The 18,448-nt window shown below is 48.8% G+C and overlaps 1 protein-coding gene across 1 annotated transcript; it reads left to right on the top strand.

Annotated features, from left to right (window-relative positions):
• Positions 1-5,335: 5,335 nt before the first annotated feature.
• LOC139048913 (uncharacterized) lies at positions 5,336-15,427 on the top strand. The gene is made up of 3 exons (XM_070523857.1): positions 5,336-5,436; positions 8,680-8,962; positions 15,047-15,427. The coding sequence occupies exons 1-3, from the start codon at positions 5,336-5,338 to the stop codon at positions 15,425-15,427; spliced, it is 765 nt and encodes a 254-aa protein (XP_070379958.1).
• The last annotated feature ends 3,021 nt before the right edge of the window (positions 15,428-18,448 follow it).

Genomic DNA, 18,448 nt, shown 5'->3' with positions numbered 1-18,448 from the left:
TATGTTAACAGGACCATAGAGATACGTAAGACGTGTTTCGTAGTGACTTATTCTTTGATTACTAAGGGCAGCCATACCCTCACCACTGCTATATTTTGCGGTGAAAAATGCCGTCCTATAAAATCCAGTTCACTCGACTGCTTGGCTCTCAGTGAAACGGACGCAATCCACAACGGGGGATCGGCCATGAATCCGGCAGTGCAAGGGTTCAAAACAACAATTTGGAGAAAAATAAATTGAAACCAAATTGGTAAATTGAAATTGTGAAATTAGGACTTAGCTGATTGTGAAGTCTATTTTAACTAATTATTACAGTAAATACATATGTATTTTAAAACATTCTACCATATAATTTTTTCCGCATCGCGCCGAAAATTGCAGAGCATCACGAACATTCCTGTGGCTAAAACCCAGTTTGGTAGCACAAGAGAAAAGGACCACCGGAAGAATCAAATACAAAGAAAGGTTCCGAAAAGTGCTCCCAAAAACATATTCCGTGTTATGGTAAAAGGGTGTCATGCTAAAGAGAAAGGTTTCGGCGATTCACCTCTCGTTGCGCGGAAGTATTCCTTTGTAAATATACTTTGTAAATAGTCTCCAGTTATTAATCCTTCGTTCGCGTAACAATTTAAATAACAATACTATGACTAGTTTCCAGCTTTATCATTCTAATTATTATTATTACTACTATTCCCCCCAGCTGCTGCTTGTTCTACCACCCGCATGTTGACGAATCATCCGTTGTGGGTATGTGCGATAGTCTGAGATCAGTATCATCATGTCGACTGCCTGTGAGCGTCCCAGCTCAGCGCAGAACAGCTGCGCCTCGCCTCGTGTTATGTTACCCGGTAAAGGCGAGGACGTCACGCGCAGGCCGCAGGGGCCCTCGCTAGTCACGGGTGCGCAGAAGAGTCCAGGTGGCGTCCTTACAGTAGCTGGCCAGGTACTGGCCAGTCCTCCGGACGCCGGGAGCGTCCCCGGGCGGCCTGGGTCGCGACTAGGCATCTGCATCGATCCCCGCGTGCGGCCAAGGCATTCTGACGTTCGCGTACTGGGAGCTCCCGTCCTCGAACTGGCGAGTCCTCCGGACGCCAGGCGCGCTCCAGGAAAGCCTCGGCCGCAACTACGCGGGCGCAACGATCACCGGGTGCGGTCCGGGTGTTCTGACAGCTGCATTCTGGGAGCTTCTATGAAGGAAATGGTCAGCCCTCCAGACGCCGGGAGCGCCCCCGGGAGGCCTCGGCCGCGAATTCACACCGCACTGATCACCACGTGCGGCCCGGGTGTTCTGATGGATGCATCCTGGCAGCTGCCATCCTGGAAATGGCTAGGACAGGTTGCCGGGAGTGCCCACGGGTGGCCTTGGTCGTGACTACACCGCCACAACAATCACCGCTTGCGGTCCTAGCGTTCTGACGGCTGCATCCTGGGAGCTCCCGTCAGGACCGCGGTATCATATGGCCCCGGCGTTGGAAGGGCACAATGCATGCTACAGGAAGAGCTTGCCTATTGTGAACATTGTGGCATCATAGTAGCGCACTACACCGTGACCGCGGCTTCACGGAAGCTCAAGTCCGTAATTACCGAGGATCTTGCTGCGTGGTTTTGGTCGAGCAAGATGCCACATCTCAAGTCCGTAATTAACGAGGATCTTGCTGCGTGGTTTTGGTCGAGCAAGATGCCACATCATGACCTTGGATCTCGGTTTGCTAGCAGTATAGCCGTGCAGAGCCACAATGCTCAAACTGCGGCTAAACCGACGGTTCCCGATAATATATAAATAGATGCTGTGTAAACGCCCAGTGCAGCTCGCCTCACTCATTTGCCCTACAAAGAAAGACAAACCCCATACTTTAAATTTCAGTGTCGGAGGTTCACTGTGTTCTTAGGCTAAAAACTATAGCTGCAATGCCATCTGGAATCCCATCCCCAATCTCGTCAACGGAGAGTAGATCACTGTAACTCGCTCCAAAGGAATAAAGTTAGGGTCTTACCGGGAAACACCTGAAGTTTCGAACATTCAACTTCCTAATTACACATATAACGCCATGGCTGTTAAAAGCGAGCAGACAATCTGGTATATTAAAAAAAAAAGAAATGGCAACAGTGGGGACATGCGAGTGTGCGCTGCCGTGAGAAAGACCAATAAAGGGGAGTGTAGTTCGGTGTAGTTGGTCACGGGATACTCGAAAGGGCCTTAGCATGATCGCAGCAAAGGTCGCAATGACGCACCCAGCGTAAGCACCGATGTAAAGCACACTTGTCGAAGGTTGAGAAAATTAGAAAGGAAGTCGAAGAGTTTTTTTTTTTTTTTTTTTATCTCGTAGAGCGAAGAGGACGCCCTCGAAAAGTGCTTTTTCTGTGTTGGTGAAATACATCAGTGTTTTTATTTTGGTTTTTTTTACTGCACGAGCTGCCATACCGCATACTATACGCAAATAAATGTGTAGTTAGCTCAGCTTGTAGAAGTACTGTACACATTGCTGCTTACTATCGTTGTACACATCAGTTGGGGCTCGCTTAAAAGAATGCTGAAATAACTCTTATTTCTCAGCCTGCATTACTTTTTCATGCTTTCTGGCCTTGCTGCCATATACCTAAGGTTTTTTATCGTACAAGCACGTGTTACTCCTTAGATGGGTGGATGGATGCGAAACTTTAATAAGGTCCTGAGGTACGCGACTCAGCGCGCTGCGGGCCGCTCCCACGTTGGGACAGTCAGGCCTTGCCCGACCGCCGCATCGTGGGCCCTCTGGACAGCCCATAGTTGCACCCCGGCATCAGGGCTCTTGATAGCGGAGAGCCACTCTAAGGAGTTACTCCTTAGATGTACGAATATGTGAGGTCCCAACAAGTTGTCATTGTTATCCTCATACAATATGGCTCACACCCACTGTGGGGCATTGTCCAAGACTTAGAGAACGCCTAATGAATATAGAAGTTAAATTTCATTTGCGAATTTGCTATAACTGGCAAAGTTAATGTCACATATGCAACATAACGAATGACGTAGTCTGAATTGAAATATAGTAAGAATAATAACGATAAACGAATCACATATAATTGGGCAATCCCTTGCAGTGAGAAAGGAAACCTTCATATCATCTTTTATATTCAATGATCTATTACAAAATCGCTTCATGAATCTAAATATTGTTGCGAGGCTCTTTGGGCAGCAAGCGTTCGCGACTATAACGATAGCGCAGCGAGACGTAGTATAGCCGATCGAGCACCGAAACAAAGTTTTTCTGTCTCATCGTCGTTGTCTCTCTCATGCATAGCCACAGCCCCACTGCTCCTTATTTTACAGTACAGTTATCTCCCCCGCGGAAAAGGAAGCCGTCCCGGCGACCTACGGGTAGGACAACACAGGCGGATCATAGTAGGGCTTGAGACGCTGGACATGCACAATTTCGCGTCCTCGACAGCGATGATCCAAAGGAAGCTCGAGGGGTTCCACGATACAATTGACTGGCAACGTTTGGTTGATCACGCGGTATGGGCCCTGGTACTTCGACGCGAGTTTCGGTGACAGTCCAGGGGTAGGGGTTGGAACCCAAAGCCACACTATAGCGAGCTAGAAGCATAGGACACAGGAGCATGGGAAGTTTCTCGATGGTGCTTCTGGCGTTGCTGGCCTTCTGACGTAAATATACCGGAAAGCTTGCGACACTCTTCTGCGTGTCAGCAGCTTCGGATAAGATAGTGGTTTCCGTGGTGTCAGGGCGGTACGGAAAGATATTATCCATTGTGGAAAAAGATTCGCGTCCGTACAGGAGAAAGAAGGGCGAAAATCCCGTGGTAGTCTGCGTGGCGGTGTTGTAAGCGTAGGCCAGAAAAGGTAGAAAATGGTCCCATTTGGTTTGGTCGGATGCGACGTACGTGGCCAGCATGTCACCAAGAATGCGATTAAAGCGCTCGGTCATGCCTCTAGTCTGCGTATGATACGCAGTAGTGGTGCGATGAATGATGCGGTATTCTTTGAGGAGAGCCTCGATGACGTCGGAGAGGAAGACGCGGCCTCTGTCACTCAGTGATTCCCCGGGAGCTCCGTGGCGATGGATGATGCGGCGCGGGAGAAACCAGGCGACGTCACGTCCAGAAGCGCTGGACAAAGGGGAAGTTTCCGCATAGCGTGTAAGATGGTCGATGGCCACGATTACCCAGCGATTGCTGTCTCGTGTGGTTGGCAGAGGTCCATAAATGTCGATGCCTACTCGATCAAAAGCATGTCCTGGACAAGGCAAAGGCTGCAAATGGGCGTTGAACGACGAGGGGGATCATTGGCGCTGGCAAACGAGACAGGAGCGGAAATAATGCGGGATGAGTCGATGCATCCCCGCCAGTAGTAACGAAGGCGAAGTGCACGTATGTCTTGAGTACACCTGCATGCGCGCACTTGAGATCGTCGTGGAACGCTGCACAAATATCCGAACGCATTTGCCTATGGACGACAAGCAACCAATTGCGGCCGTCCGCGACGTAGTTACGACGGTACAAGAGCCCGTCGCGAATGGAGAAGTGATGTGCTTGGCGACGTAATGCGCGATATGTAGTGGGTGTCGATGTGGTGGACAAGAAACGCAGCATGGACACAATCCATAGGTATTCTGCTCCAGAAGAATGCCCGTGGCAGCAAGGGAAGACTCGGACAATTAAGCCTTCGGGGAGCTAACCTCGTCTGTTAGTGGCGAACGAGACAAGGCATTCGCATCCGAGTGTTTTCGGCCAGAACGGTACAACACCCGAATCTCGCACTCCTGCAGTCGAAGAGCCCATCTAGTAAGACGACCGGACGGTTCTTTTAAGGACGACAGCCAGCACAGCGAATGGTGATCAGTTATCACGTGAACTGGGCGGCCACAGGGATACGGACGGAATTTCGTTATGTCCCAAATGATAGCCAGGCATTCGTTTTCTGTTAATAGTTCGATTCAGGTTTAGTGAGTGCACGACTGGCGAAGGCAACGGCGTACTCATCGAAGCCAGCCTCTCTCTGAGCGAGAATGGCACCAAGGCCAACGCCACTGGCATCCGTGTGTATTTCAGTTGGAGCACTTGGGTCGAAATGGCGCAGGATTGGTGGTGACGTCAACAGACGACGCAGCTGTGTGAATGCGGCATCGCAATCCGGTCACCAGGTCGAAAGGTTGTGGCCACCACGAAGATGCTGCGTTAAAGGTGCTATTATGGTGGCAAAATTGCGGATGAAACGGTGGAAGTATGACGTTAACCCAATGAAGCTGCGCAGTTCTTTCAAGGTCGTTGGTCGTGGAAACTGGGCAACAGCTTGTAGTTTCTCCGGATCAGGGACTACACCTTCTTTCGACACGACATGACCGAGGATGACCAGCTGCCGGGCAGCGAAGCGACACTTCTTCAAGTTAAGCTGGAAGCCAGCATTGGTGATGCACTTGAGGCCGCGATCAAGTCGAAGTAAGTGGGATGGAAAGTCCGGTGAAAAGATAACCATGTCGTCCAGATAACACAGGCATATCTGTCATTTGAGGCCGCGCAAGATGTTGTCCATCATTCTTTCAAATGTGGCAGGCGAGTTACACAGGCCAAATGACATCACAGTGAATTCAAATAAACCGTCAGGTGTGATGAAGGCCGTTTTTGGACGGTCTGACTCAGCCACTGGCACTTGCCAGTACCCGGAGCGTAAGTATAAAGATGAGTAGAATTCGGCGCCTTGGAGGCAGTCTAGCGCGTCGTCAATACGGGGTTGTGGATAAACGTCCTTGCGGGTGATCTTATTGAGTCGCCTGTAGTCCACGCAAAAGCGAATTGTGCCATCTTTCTTTTTTACCAACACTACAGGAGAATCCCAGGGACTGTGCGAGGGTTGTATGACGCCGCGTTGGAGCATGTCTCCAACTTGCTCAGCGATCACGCTACGCTCCGTGCCGGATACACGATACACCCTGTGGCGTAAAGGCGCATGGTTGCCGGTGTCGATGTCATGGACAACAGTGGAAGTACGGCCTAAGCGAGATTGGTGTAGGTCGAATGACGTGCGAAAGCGTTCTAAGAGATAGATCGACGATCTGGGCGTGCTGCGATGAAGTGAGGTTGGGATCAACACACTGGGAAAATGTTAGGTCGCACGGCGGCGTGGAAGGAGAAACTTGAAGGGCCAGAGCATCAACCGGAGGAGAAGCTGGGTTGTCAGGCACATCGTAAAGGAAGCTTGGTTCGATTTCATCGGCATAACCAAGACACTCATCGTGGAGCAGGCTAGCAGGGCAAGGAAACAGGTTCGATACATAAAGTGCGCTGGAACCTCATCGAATGGCAAGAAGGGCAAAAGGAAGCAAGAAGGGATGACGGCGAGCAACATGCTTAGACGGCGTGAAAAGAACTGTGGAGTCGGAAAACCCAACGCAGGAAACGGGTACAAGTGCGGCAGACTATGGGTGAATCCCGGTATCGGCGGTGACAAACACAGGAGCGGAAGCGTCATCAGTATCTTCGAAAACGTTGGTGCCAAATGGCGACAGCGCGAGTTCAGCACGGGCACAATCTATAACGGCCTGATGAGAGGACAGAAAGTCCCATCCTAAAATCATGCCATGGGAGCAGCGAGGTAGAACAACGAACTCAACATGGTATAAAGCGGTGCTTATAACAACACGCACGGTACACTTCCCTAAGGGTTCAATCGGCGCAGCGCTTGCTGTACATAATGAAATGGCCGAATATGGCGTCGAGACTTTTCTAAGCGTAAGACGAAGCTGGTCCGAAATCACTGATATTGCTGCTCCCGTGTCTACAAGCGCATGAACACCAATGTCTTCTGCATAAACTTCGAGGACGTTCGCAGGAAATAAATGAGGTCTTGAGGATTTCGTTGAGATCGCAGTTCTTGCCTCCGGAACTGCGGTTCTTAGTTTTCCTCTCGGATAGGTTCAGGGCGACGGATAACCGGCGTCATAGAACGGCTACGGGGAGACGGAGACCGACGGAGAGACGGAGACCGACGGGGAGACGGAGACCGACGGGTATTGAAGTTTCGGGAAGCAGGGAGCGAGGCTTGGAAGGGCTGAGTGGCAGTAGCGGAGCGGGACGGAGAGTCGAAAGCGTTGCTTTGTGCCCTCGGAGAATCCGAAGGATACCATCCGCGCCGGCGGCAAAGCCGTGCTACATGCCCAGGTAGGCCGCGCGAATAACAGACAGGCCGGTTGTCATGGGTGCGCCATGGATTGAGAACAGCGGGCGGAGACTGATGGAAAAATTGGCGAGGTGGGCGCACGGGCTGCTGTGGCGGCCAGTAGCTAAACCGTGCAAGTTTCGCACTAGAAACCGTCTCGTCCTTGCTTGGTCGCCATGGTCTACCGGATTCGTGCAGCCCGCCGACAACGCCACGCTACCCAATAAGTAACGGCGGTCGAGCTTCGATAGGCAGGCGTCGCTACAACTCGGCAACAGTACCATAGGCTACCCTGGAGTACGCAACACCACAGCCCTAATGCTCCTTATTTTACATTACAATAGAAACGCGTATCATTGCGAAAGATGCCGCACAAACCAATGGAAAAAATGCAGTTGCCGTTTTCTCTTCCACTTTTCGCTGGTAGTTTTTGCAAAGTATTCTTGATTTCATAGTTGTATTTTTAGCTTAGTGACTGAGGTACTTTTGGTCCTATGAAAATTCAATTCACCAACCTCGACATTTTTTTTTCTAATATATATTTTAATACGGGTATAATACCGAATTTTGTACCTTTATGTTCAGCTCTCATTTCAAATAGTGGTTCACACCTTTTAAGTGCATTCCATGCTCTGGTGCCGTAATTAGTTCGCTCTCTCGATACTTCAGTTTTCGTAACTGCTGCGATGTTCAGGAGGCGTGCAGTTATGCAAAACCCTTGGAACCCATTATTAAACAATTTAAATGAGTATTCACACCTGCTATTCCATTGGAGAAGAAATGTCTGCACTACTCGATGGGACGTCACCGTCACTAAACTGCACCTGTGTAAAACTGTTGTCTTCATGGAGCTGGTCTGGGGCTCCCCTGTTTGTGCCCGTTATGTGGTGACGATGTAACGATACACCGCTTCATGTTACGCCGTTGTTTCTCATTTAGGAAAACTACTCACTGTATTAGATTGAACCTTTCCATTCGTAGTTTTCTGTGTTTGAAAGCCTTATTTATAGGATATCGTCATGGGGATGTCTGCGCATACGTGGAGAAATTTCTATCTGATTCAGGACGATTTTGTTGCTAAATCCTTAAATCTTACGTTACTTTACTTTTGTTTTGATATCAAAATTGCTCATTAGTGTTTTTTTTTTTTAACTTGACTAGTTATCTTCGTAACTCATGCGATTCGCGCCCAAATCCCCCATGTGGGTGTCAGCCTTACATGTACAGAAATATCAGCCAACCAACCAAACTTTCCCTTCAGTTGATCTGCCTACTCGCTCGCATATTGACCTATAGCTAATCTATCATGTTTTTCTTTTCCTTTGCGTTTCCCCTTTTCAAATAGAAATTTTCACGAGCTAGCTCCTGCCTATCCCCCTTAGTGAGTACGAGCCATGACAGAGGTTCATCATCATCATCATCAACAAACTTCACGCGGCGCGAGCCAGTGCGCGAGCCCCTGCGTTCGAAGAAAGCTCCCGATCAGCTCCATGTCGGCGTCAGCACATCTCAGCGCACGACACCAGCGCGTCGCTTCCCGTCGAGGCCGCCCGGGACAAGGCTGCGGCAGACCTCGCCAACGGTGCGAGCCAGGCCGGCGTCCTTTCCGCAGCCGGCACGGAGCTGGCTCGGGACCAGGACGGCGACGACAACGCGGTCGCAGCGAACACCGCGTTCGGTCCGGGGCTTCTGACGGCTGCATCCTGGGAACTCCCATGGGGTCCGACGTTCTACGCGGCCCCGGGAGGCGACAAGAAGGCCATCGCGAACGCCGCGGCCGCCGTGTTCTCGGTCGACGAGGCGGCCGTGGTTAGCGGATTCTCAAATCCGTAACCAACCAGGCACCAGCAGCCTGGTTGCGGCCGTGCAAGATGCAAGGCTGCCCTCCCGCATCGCGCTGCGCGAGCCCCGTGGCCGCGCAGCGTCACGGCATTCAGGTGCCGGCTACACAGACGATCTTTTGCAGTATTTGAATAGAGAATATGCATACGCGCAATGTCGCCTCGTCTCACTCACTGAGTTGACAAGTACAAGCTATCCTAGTTTTTAGACGCGCAAGCGCTCATTTGGATACCTTCCGCACGGTTTCCCTGGTTCATATAACACCTAAAGTGTAGCAAGGATTCTGGTGTTGCACCGCTTTAGTCAAACCGTTCAGTACCATGCAGGCTTATGTTAACAGGACCATAGAGATACGTAAGACGTGTTTTGTAGTGACTTATTCTTTTATGACTAAGGGCAGCCGTACCCTCACCACTGCTATATGTTGCGGTGAAAAATGCGGTGCTATAAAATCCAGTTCACTCGACTGCTTGGCTCTCAGTGAGATGGCCGCAATCCGCAACGGGGGATCGGCCATGAATTCGGCAGTGCAAGGGTTCTAAACAACAATTTGGAGGAAAATAAATTGAAACCAAATCAGTAAATTGAAATTTTTAAATTAGAGCTTGACTGATTGTGTAGTCTATTCTAGCTAATTATTACAGTAAATACATATTAATTAAAAAAAGACATTTCTAGCACGTAATTTTTTCCGCATCGCGCAGAAAATTGCAGAGCATCACGAACGTTCCGGTGGCTAAAACCCAATTTGGTAGCACAAGAGGAAAGGACCACCGGAAGAGTCAAATTAAAACAAAGGTTTGGAAAAGTGCTCCCAAAAAGATATTCCAATTAATGGTAAAAGGGTGTCATGCTAAAGAGAAAGGTTTCGGCAATTCACCTCTCGTTGCACGGAAGTTTTCCTTTGTAAATATACTTTGTAAATAGTCTCCAGTTATTAATCCTTCGTTCGCGTAACAATATAAATAACAATACTATGAAGACTTTTCACCTCTATCATTCTAATTATTAATATTACTACTATTCCCCCCAGCTGCTGCTTGTTCTACCACCCGCATGTTGACGAATCCTCCGTTGCGGATATGTGCGATAGTCTGAGATCAGTATCATCATGTCGATTGCCTGTCAGCGTCCCAGCCACGGAGGAAGGAAACTCAGGAGAGGCCCTGACGTCAATCTTTGTGAAGCTAAAGTGAAGCCAGAAATTGGTATTTCTCATGGCGTTGCTCCGCCTTTCGGGCCAGCTCTCCTCTCTTGTTTACATTTCTCCCGAAACCACGCCGCGCTGCACGCAAGCGTGCTGCTCGGACCCGCGCTCTCCGCAGCAATACTAAACAATCGTTAGCACGTTAGCGTGATTCCGCCAAAGAGGGCAAAATTTCCCGCGGATATTCCTTCGTCCGTTGCCATCGCCATGGCGCGGTACATTGCGTACAGCGTTGCATGCGCGTTCTTTTCACGAACTTTAGTTGCTCCTGTCCTACCTGGCCACAGCAACATCCGGGAGAGCACAGCCCAGATAACGCAGCGCAACAAAACACGGAGACCAACGCAAACCTGCCCGCAGGGCGCCTTTGCCACGGTACAAACCCTACGGAGCAACACGTGTGAGCGCACAGAAACAAAACAGAGCCGCCATTGTGGCCCGAAAGGCGTGGTCGCTACGGCAAAGAAATAAAATATCAGCCATAAAGAGGAGAACCTACTACTTCACTTCCTCCACACTTTTCTAATAGCGCGCGGAAGGGCTAGGGCCTCTCCTCAGTTTGCTTCCTCCATGGTCCCAGCTCGGCGCAGAACAGCAACGCTTCGCCTCGTGTTATGTTACGCGGTAAATGCGAGGACGTCACACGCAGGCGGCAGGGGCCCTCGATAGTCGCGGGTGCGCAGAAGAGTCCAGGTGGCGTCCTTAATGTAGCTGGCCAGGTACTGGCCAGCCCTCAGGACGCCGGGAGCGTCCCCGGGCGGCGTTGGTCGCGACTAGGCATCTGCATCGATCCCCGCGTACGGCCAAGGCATTCTGACGTTTGCGTACTGGGAACTCCCGTCCTGGAACTGGCGAGTCCTCCGGACGCCAGGCGCGCTCCAGGAAAGCCTCGGCCGCAACTACGCCGGCGCAACGATCACCGGCTGCGGCCCGCGCGTTCTGACAGCTGCATTCCCGCAGCTTCTGTCCAGGAACTGGTCAGTCCTCCGGACGCCGGGAGCGCCCCTGGGGGGCCTCGGCCGCGAATTCACACCGCACTGATCACCACGTGCGGCCCGGGTGTTATGACCGATGCATCCTGGCAGCTGCCGTCCTCGAACTGGCTAGTCCACAGGAAGTCGGGAGCGTCTGCTTGTGGCATTGGTCGTGACTACACCGCCGCAACAATCACCGCTTGCGGTACTAGCGTTCTGACCGCTGCATCGTGGGAGCTCCCTTGAGGACCGCGGTACTATGCGGCCCCGGCGTTAGAATGGCGCAATGCTACTACAGGAACAGCTTGCCTATTGCGAACATGGTGGCATCATAGTAGCGCACAACGCGATGGCCGTGCTTCACGGAAGCTCAAGTCCGTAATGAACGAGTATCTTGCTGCGTGGTTGTGGTCGAGCAAGATGCCACATCACGACCTTGCATCCCGCTTTGCGAGAAGCATAGCCGTGCAGAGACGCAACGCTCAAACTGCGGCTATACCGACGCTTCCCTAGAATATGTAAATAGATGTTGTATAAACGCCCAGTGCACCTCGCCTCACTCATTTGCCCTACAGAGTAAAAACGTACCCAAAATTTTAAATTTCAGTACCGGAGGTTGACTGTGTTCTTAGGCTAGAAGTCGTAGTTGCAATGCCATCTGGAATCCCATCCCTAATCTCCTCAACGGAGAGTAGATCACTGTAACTCGTTTCAGAGGAATAAAGTTGGGGTCTTACCACGAAGCACCTGAAGTTTTGAACGTCAGCGCGCTAATTACACGTATGCCGGCCATACGCACCCCAGCGCATTCATAATCAGAAGAATAAGAATGGGCTGGGGTGCGTTTGGCCGGTATTCACAGATCATGAACAGCAGGTTGCCATTATCCCTGAAGAGAAAAGTGTATAATGGCTGTGTCTTACCAGTACTCACCTACGGGGCAGAAACCTGGAGGCTTACGAAAAGGGTTCTACTCAAATTGAGGACGACGCAACGAGCTATGGAAAGAAGAATGATAGGTGTAACGTTAAGGGATAAGAAAAGAGCACATTGGGTGAGGGAACAAACACGAGTTAATTACATCTTAGTTGAAATCTAGAAAAAGAAATGGGCATGGGCAGGACATGTAATGAGGAGGGAAGAAGTATTTTAATGATTGGAAAATGTAGAGAGGTCGGCCGGATAATGGAGCATCTGGCCTGCTACTCTACGTAAAGGAGGGGGAAGAGGGGAAGAAAAGGGGTCACAATGAGGGATGATAATGGGATTAACGAGGTGAATGACACATTACACAACTGGTATCACAGGTGTGAGTCCAGGCCCGTGTCACCTAGAAAACGTGAAAGTGCACGCATTGTCTCTGTCGTCTGCCAACTCTGTGGCCACGCGCCTAGCAAGAGGTCCTCCGACAGTGGTCCATAGTGTAAATGTCTCAATGTATCTGCCAATGTCAGTCTTTCTCGCGCATACTCAGGGCACACCACGAGTACATGTTCTCTAGTCTCTACAGCGCCACACACTGAACAGTCCGGGCAGTCTGTCCGTCCAATAATGTGCAAATATTTGCGCGTGAAGCAGGATAACCGATGGTCAATAAGGGTTACGGACTGGATTCCAAGGGAAGGGAAGCGTAGCAGGGGGCGGCAGAAAGTTAGGTGGGCGGATGAGATTAAGAAGTTTGCAGGGACGGCATGGCCACAATTAGTACATGACCGGGGTTGTTGGAGAAATATGGGAGAGGCCTTTGCCCTGCAGTGGGCGTAAGCAGGCTGATGATGATGATGATGATGATGATGATGATGATGATGATGATGACCTGAAGTTTCGAACGTCAGCGCACTAGTTACACGTATAACCTTGTGGCTGATGAAAACGAGCAGATAATCTGATATATTTGAAAAAAAAAAGATATGGTAAGAGTAGGGGCATGCGAGTATACGCTTCCATGAAAAAGACCAATAACGGGGAGTCTGGTTCAGTGTAGTTGGCCAAGAGATACACGAAAGGGCCTTAGCATAATCGCAGCAAAGGTCGCAAAGACGCACCCAGCGTAAGCACCGAGGTAAAGCACACTTGTCGAAGAGTGAGAAGCTTAGGAGAGCATTTGACGGTTTTTTTTTTCTTTTTTTTCTTTTTTTCAGAGCGAAGAGGACTCGGCCTCGAAAAGTGCTTTTTATGTGTTGGTGAAATACATCAGTTTTTTGTTTTTGTTCTTTTACTGCACGAGCTGCTATACCGCATACTATCTGTAAATAAATGTGTAGTTAGCCTTAGCTTGTAGAAGTATTGAATACATTTCTCCTGACTTTCGCTGTACACATCAGTGGGGGTTCGCTTAAAAAATGCTGAAATAATTCTTATTTCTCAGTCTGCATTACTTTTTCATGCTTTCTAGCCTTGCTGCTATATACATAAAGTGGTCTTCGTAAAAGCACGTGTTGCTCCTTAGATGTACGAATATGTGAGGTCCCAACTAGTTGTCATTATTATCCTTATACAATATTGCACACACCCCCTGTGGGGCATTGTCCAAGACTTAGAGAACGCCTAATGAATATAGAAGTTAAATTTCATTTGCGAATTTGCTATAACTGGCAAAGTTAATGTGACATATGCAACACTACGAATGACGTAGCCTGAAGTGAATTATACTAATAATAATAACGATAAAGGAAGCACATATATTTGGGCAATGCCTTGCCGTGACAGAGGAAACCTTCACATCATCTTTTATATTCGAGCCACGCGAAGAACCTGTATTGCAGTACATTCAATGATCTATTACAAGATCGATTCATGGATCTAAATATAATCGCTTATCATTGGGAAAGATGCCTCACAAACCGAAAAAATATGTGATTGGCGTTTTCTGTTCTGCTTTTGACGGGTTCTTTTTGGTAAGTATTCTTGATTTATTAGTTGTATATTTAGTTTATTGGCTGGTTTTGACGGTTTGACGGTTTGGTCCTATGAAAATTCAATACACCAACCTCGACATTTTCGTTTTATTATATCTTTTCATACGGTTATAATAACGACTATTGTATCTTTATGTTCAGCTCTCATTTCAAATAGTCGTTCGCACGGTTTATTTGCATTCCATGCTCTGGTGGCGTAATTAGTTCTCAATTAAATAGCAGATAGCCTGGCAAGAGCAGCCCTTAATGCTTGGTCCCGTTCTCTCGATACTTCCTGCGTCAGTTTTCGTAACTGCTGCGAGGTTCAGGAGCCGTGCAGTTATGCAAAACCCTTGGAACCCATTATTAAAAAATTTAAATGAGTATTCACACCTGATATTCCCTTGGAGAAGAAATGTCTGCACTACTCGATGGAATGTCAGCTTCACTAAACTGCACCTGTGTTAAACTGTTATCTTCATGGAGCTGGCCTGGCCCCCTCCTCATTGTGCCCGTTATGTGGTGACGATGAAACGATACACCGCTTCTTGTTACGCCGTTGTTTCTCATTTAGGGAAACTACTCGCTGTAATAGATTGAACCTTTCGATTCCAGATTTTCTGTGTTTGAGAGCCTTTTTTATAGGACATCGTCATGGGGGTGTCTGCGTTATTACGTTATTTACGTTATTTAAATCTTACGTTATTTCACTTTTCTTTTGATATCAAAATTTCTCATTATTGTTTTTTTTTAAACTTGACTAATTACCCTTGTAACTCAAGCGATTCTCGCCCAAATCCCCCATGTGGGTGTCAGCCTTGCATATGTATAGAAAAATCAGCCAAGCAACCAAACTGTCCCTTCAGTTGATCTGCCTACTCGCTTGCATATCAGCCTAGTTATTCCGTCATGTTTTGTTTTTGTTTTTTTCCTTTGCGTTTCCCCTTTTCAAAAAGGAATTTGCACGAGCTAGCTCCTGCCTATCCCCCGAAGTGAGTACGAGCCATGGCAGAGGTTCATCATCATCATCAACAGACTTCACGCGGCGCGAGTCAGTGCACGAGCCCCAGCGTTCGAAGAAAGCTCCCGATCAGCTCCATGTCGGCGTCAGCACATCTCAGCGCACGACACCAGCGCGTCGCTTCCCGTCGGGGCCGCCCGGGACAAGGCTGCGGCAGACCTCGTCAACGGTGCGAGCCAGGCCGGCGTCCTTTCCGCAGCCGGCACGGAGCTGGCTCGGGACCAGGACGGCGAGGACAACGCGGCTGCAGCGAACACCGCCTGCGGTCCGGGGCTTCTGACGGCTGCATCCTGGGAGCTCCCGACGTTCTACGCGGCCCCGGGAGGCGACTAGAAGGCCATCGCGAACGCCGCGAACGCCGTGCCCTCGGTCGACGAGGCGGCCGTGGTTAGCGGATTCTCAAATCCGTAACCAACCAGGCACCAGCAGCCTGGTTGCGGCCGTGCAAGATGCAAGGCTGCCTTTCCGCATCGCGCTGCGCGAGCCCCGTGGCGGCGCAGCGTCACGGCATTCATGTACCGGCTACACAGACGCTCTTTTGCAGTATTTGAATAGAGAATATGCATACGCGCAATGTCGCCTCGTCTCACTCACTAAGTTAACAAGCACAAGCTGTCCTAGTTTTTAGACGCGCAAGCGCTTATTTGGATACCTTCCGCGCGGTTTCCTTGCTTCATATAACGCCTAAAGTGTTGCAAGGATTCTGGTGTTGCACCGCTTTAGTGAAACCGTTCAGTACCATGCAGTCTTATGTTAACCGGACCATAGAGATACATAAAACGTGTTTTGTGGTCACTCATACTTTGATTACTAAGGGCAGCCATACCCTCACCGCTGGTATATTTAGCGGTGAAAAATGCGGTGCTATAAAATCCGCTTCGCTCGACTGCTTGGTTCTCAGTGAAACGGCCAATCCGCACGGGGGGATCTACCATGAATCGGGCGGTGCTAGGGTTCTAAAGAATAATTTGGACTCCTTTACAGACTCTAAAGGCTTACTGGCGATCCTGAACTCTTCTTCCTTTGCCCGGCTATTCATAATTATCTTTGTGTTCTGCACATTAATCTTCACCCCACTCTTACACTCTCTCTGTTGGGGTCCTCTATCATTTGTTGTAACTCGTCTGCATTGTTGCTGAATTGAAGCCAAAGGTTGCTAAGAAATTCGCCGTCGATCTTTACTCTTAAGCCTTCCAAGTTTATTAGCTTGAATACTTCTTCCAAGCACGCAGTGAATAGCATTGGAGAGATTGTGTCTCCCTGTCTGACCCCTTTTTTTATAGGTATCTTCATGCTTTTCTTGTGCAGAATTAAGGTAGCTGTAGAACCTCTGTAGATATTTTCCAAGGTATTTACGTAAGCGTTCCGTACTCCTTGATTACCTAATGCCTCTATGACTTCTGGTATCTCTACTGAATCAAATGCCTCTTCGTAATCTATGAAAGCCATATAAAGAGGTTTATTGTATACACTGCGGATTTCTCGATAACCTGATTAATGACATGGATGTGATCCATTGCAGAGTATCCCTTCCAGACGCCAGCCTGTTCCCTTGGTTGACTAGTGTTGCCCTTATTCTATTCGAGATAAATTTGGTAAATATATTATATACTGGGAGTATGCTAATCGGCCTATAATTTTTCAATTCTTTAACGTCTCCCTTTATGTGGATTTGCATAATTTTCTCATTCTTGCAGATTTCTGGCACCCTTGCAGTCGATATACACCTCGTGTAAGAGCCGCCAGTCTTCCAAGCATTATGTCCCCTCCATCTTTGATTAAATCGACTGTTATTCCATCTTCTCCTGCCGTTCTTCCTCCTTTCATGTCTTGCTAGGCCCTTCCGACCTCATCGCTAGTTATAGGAGTTTCTGTCCCCTGCTCATTACTGTTTCTATTTGCGGTATTCTGATTCCTCTGGGTGCTGTACAGGTCAGTCTAGAATACTTCCGCTGCTTTTACTATATCTTCGAGATTGCTGATGATATTACCCTGCCTATCTTTGAGTGCATACATATTGGTTTGTCCTATGCCAAGTTTCTTTCTCACTGATTTTAGGCTGCGTCCATTTCTTACGGCTTCTTCAGTCTTTCTGATGTTATAGTTTCGAATATCACTTATTTTCGCCTTGTTGATCAGTTTTGACATTTCCGCGAATTCTATCTTATCACTTGAGTTGGACACTTTCATTCTTTGTCGTTTCTTTATTGGGGTGTTTGTTACTTGGGAGAGCTTGCCCACTGGTTGCTTTCGTGCCTTGCCTTCCACTTCAACTGCTGCCTCTTAAGCCAGTCTCGTTACGGTTTCATTCATTACCTCTATGTCATCATCATCATCATCTCTCTGTTCTAAGGCTGCATATTTGTTTGCAAGTACCAGCCTAAATTTGACTGCTTTTACCCTACTGCCTCTAAGAGGACCTATTTTTCCTTGACCAATTTTGCTGTTTCTCTCTTCAGATTGGGGTTAAGTTATGGGGTTTTACGTGCCAAAACCACTTTCTGATTATGAGGCACGCCGTAGTGAGGGACTCCGGAAATTTCGACCACCTGGGGTTCTTTAACGTGCACCTTAATCTAAGTACACGGGTGTTTTCGCATTTCGCCCCCATCGAAATGCGGCCGCCGTGGCCGGGATTCGATCCCGCGACCTCGCGCTCAGCAGCCCAACACCATGGCCACTGAGCAACCACGGCGGGTACAGATTGGGGTGAATCTTAGCCCTCACTAACTTATGATCCCTGCACCTTAGCCTACCTATCACTTCTACATCCTGCATTATACTGGGATCGGCATAAAATATTACATCAATTACATTTCTTGTTTCACCATAAGGGCTTTTCCAGGTCCACTTTCTGTTACTACGTTTCCTGAAAAAGGTGTTCCTTATTCTCAGCTTATTCCTTTCTGCGAATTCTACCAGCATCTCTCCTCTAGCGTTCCTAGAATCGACGCAGCAGTTGCCAATTGCTTGTTCACCAGCCTGCTTTTTCCCTACTTCTGCGTTGATGTCGCCCATTACTACAGTACACTGAGTTTGCACTTTTTCTCATCATTAATTCAGCATCTTCATAAAAACTGATCTACTTTCTCATCATCGTGACTGGATGTTGGAGCGTAGGCTTAATTTTACTAGCTTTATTCGCGCCTTCCAGATACCCTAGCGCCGCCGCGTGGATTTTTCTGGAAGCCAGCAGGGGGTGATAGAATTTCCGCTCACGCGATTTCTGCAGCTATTTTAGCGTTTTGGTACTCTTCAATATTAAAAAAAACAGTCGACGAGCGAATAGCAACTGCATGTGCAGTGTGCCACAATGCACAAATCGTGCGATATTGGGAACAGTAAGCATCCGCC

The sequence above is a fragment of the Dermacentor albipictus genome, chromosome 1 (assembly GCF_038994185.2).
Source record: "Dermacentor albipictus isolate Rhodes 1998 colony chromosome 1, USDA_Dalb.pri_finalv2, whole genome shotgun sequence".
NCBI lineage: Eukaryota > Metazoa > Arthropoda > Arachnida > Ixodida > Ixodidae > Dermacentor > Dermacentor albipictus.
Note: the sequence above shows the minus strand (reverse complement) of the source record. Positions and strands in the feature narration are given on the sequence as shown.

What these genes read in the sequence shown, in the direction of transcription:
- LOC139048913 (XM_070523857.1), top strand. Translation starts at nt 5,336, where the DNA reads ATGACCGAGGATGACCAGCTGCCGGGCAGCGAAGCGACACTTCTTCAA. An exon ending in GAGGCCGCGATCAAGTCGAA is followed by an intron (nt 5,437 to 8,679) that starts GTAAGTGGGATG and finishes GCACGACACCAG; the next exon opens with CGCGTCGCTTCCCGTCGAGG. An exon ending in CGGTCGACGAGGCGGCCGTG is followed by an intron (nt 8,963 to 15,046) that starts GTTAGCGGATTC and finishes TGCACGAGCTAG; the next exon opens with CTCCTGCCTATCCCCCGAAG.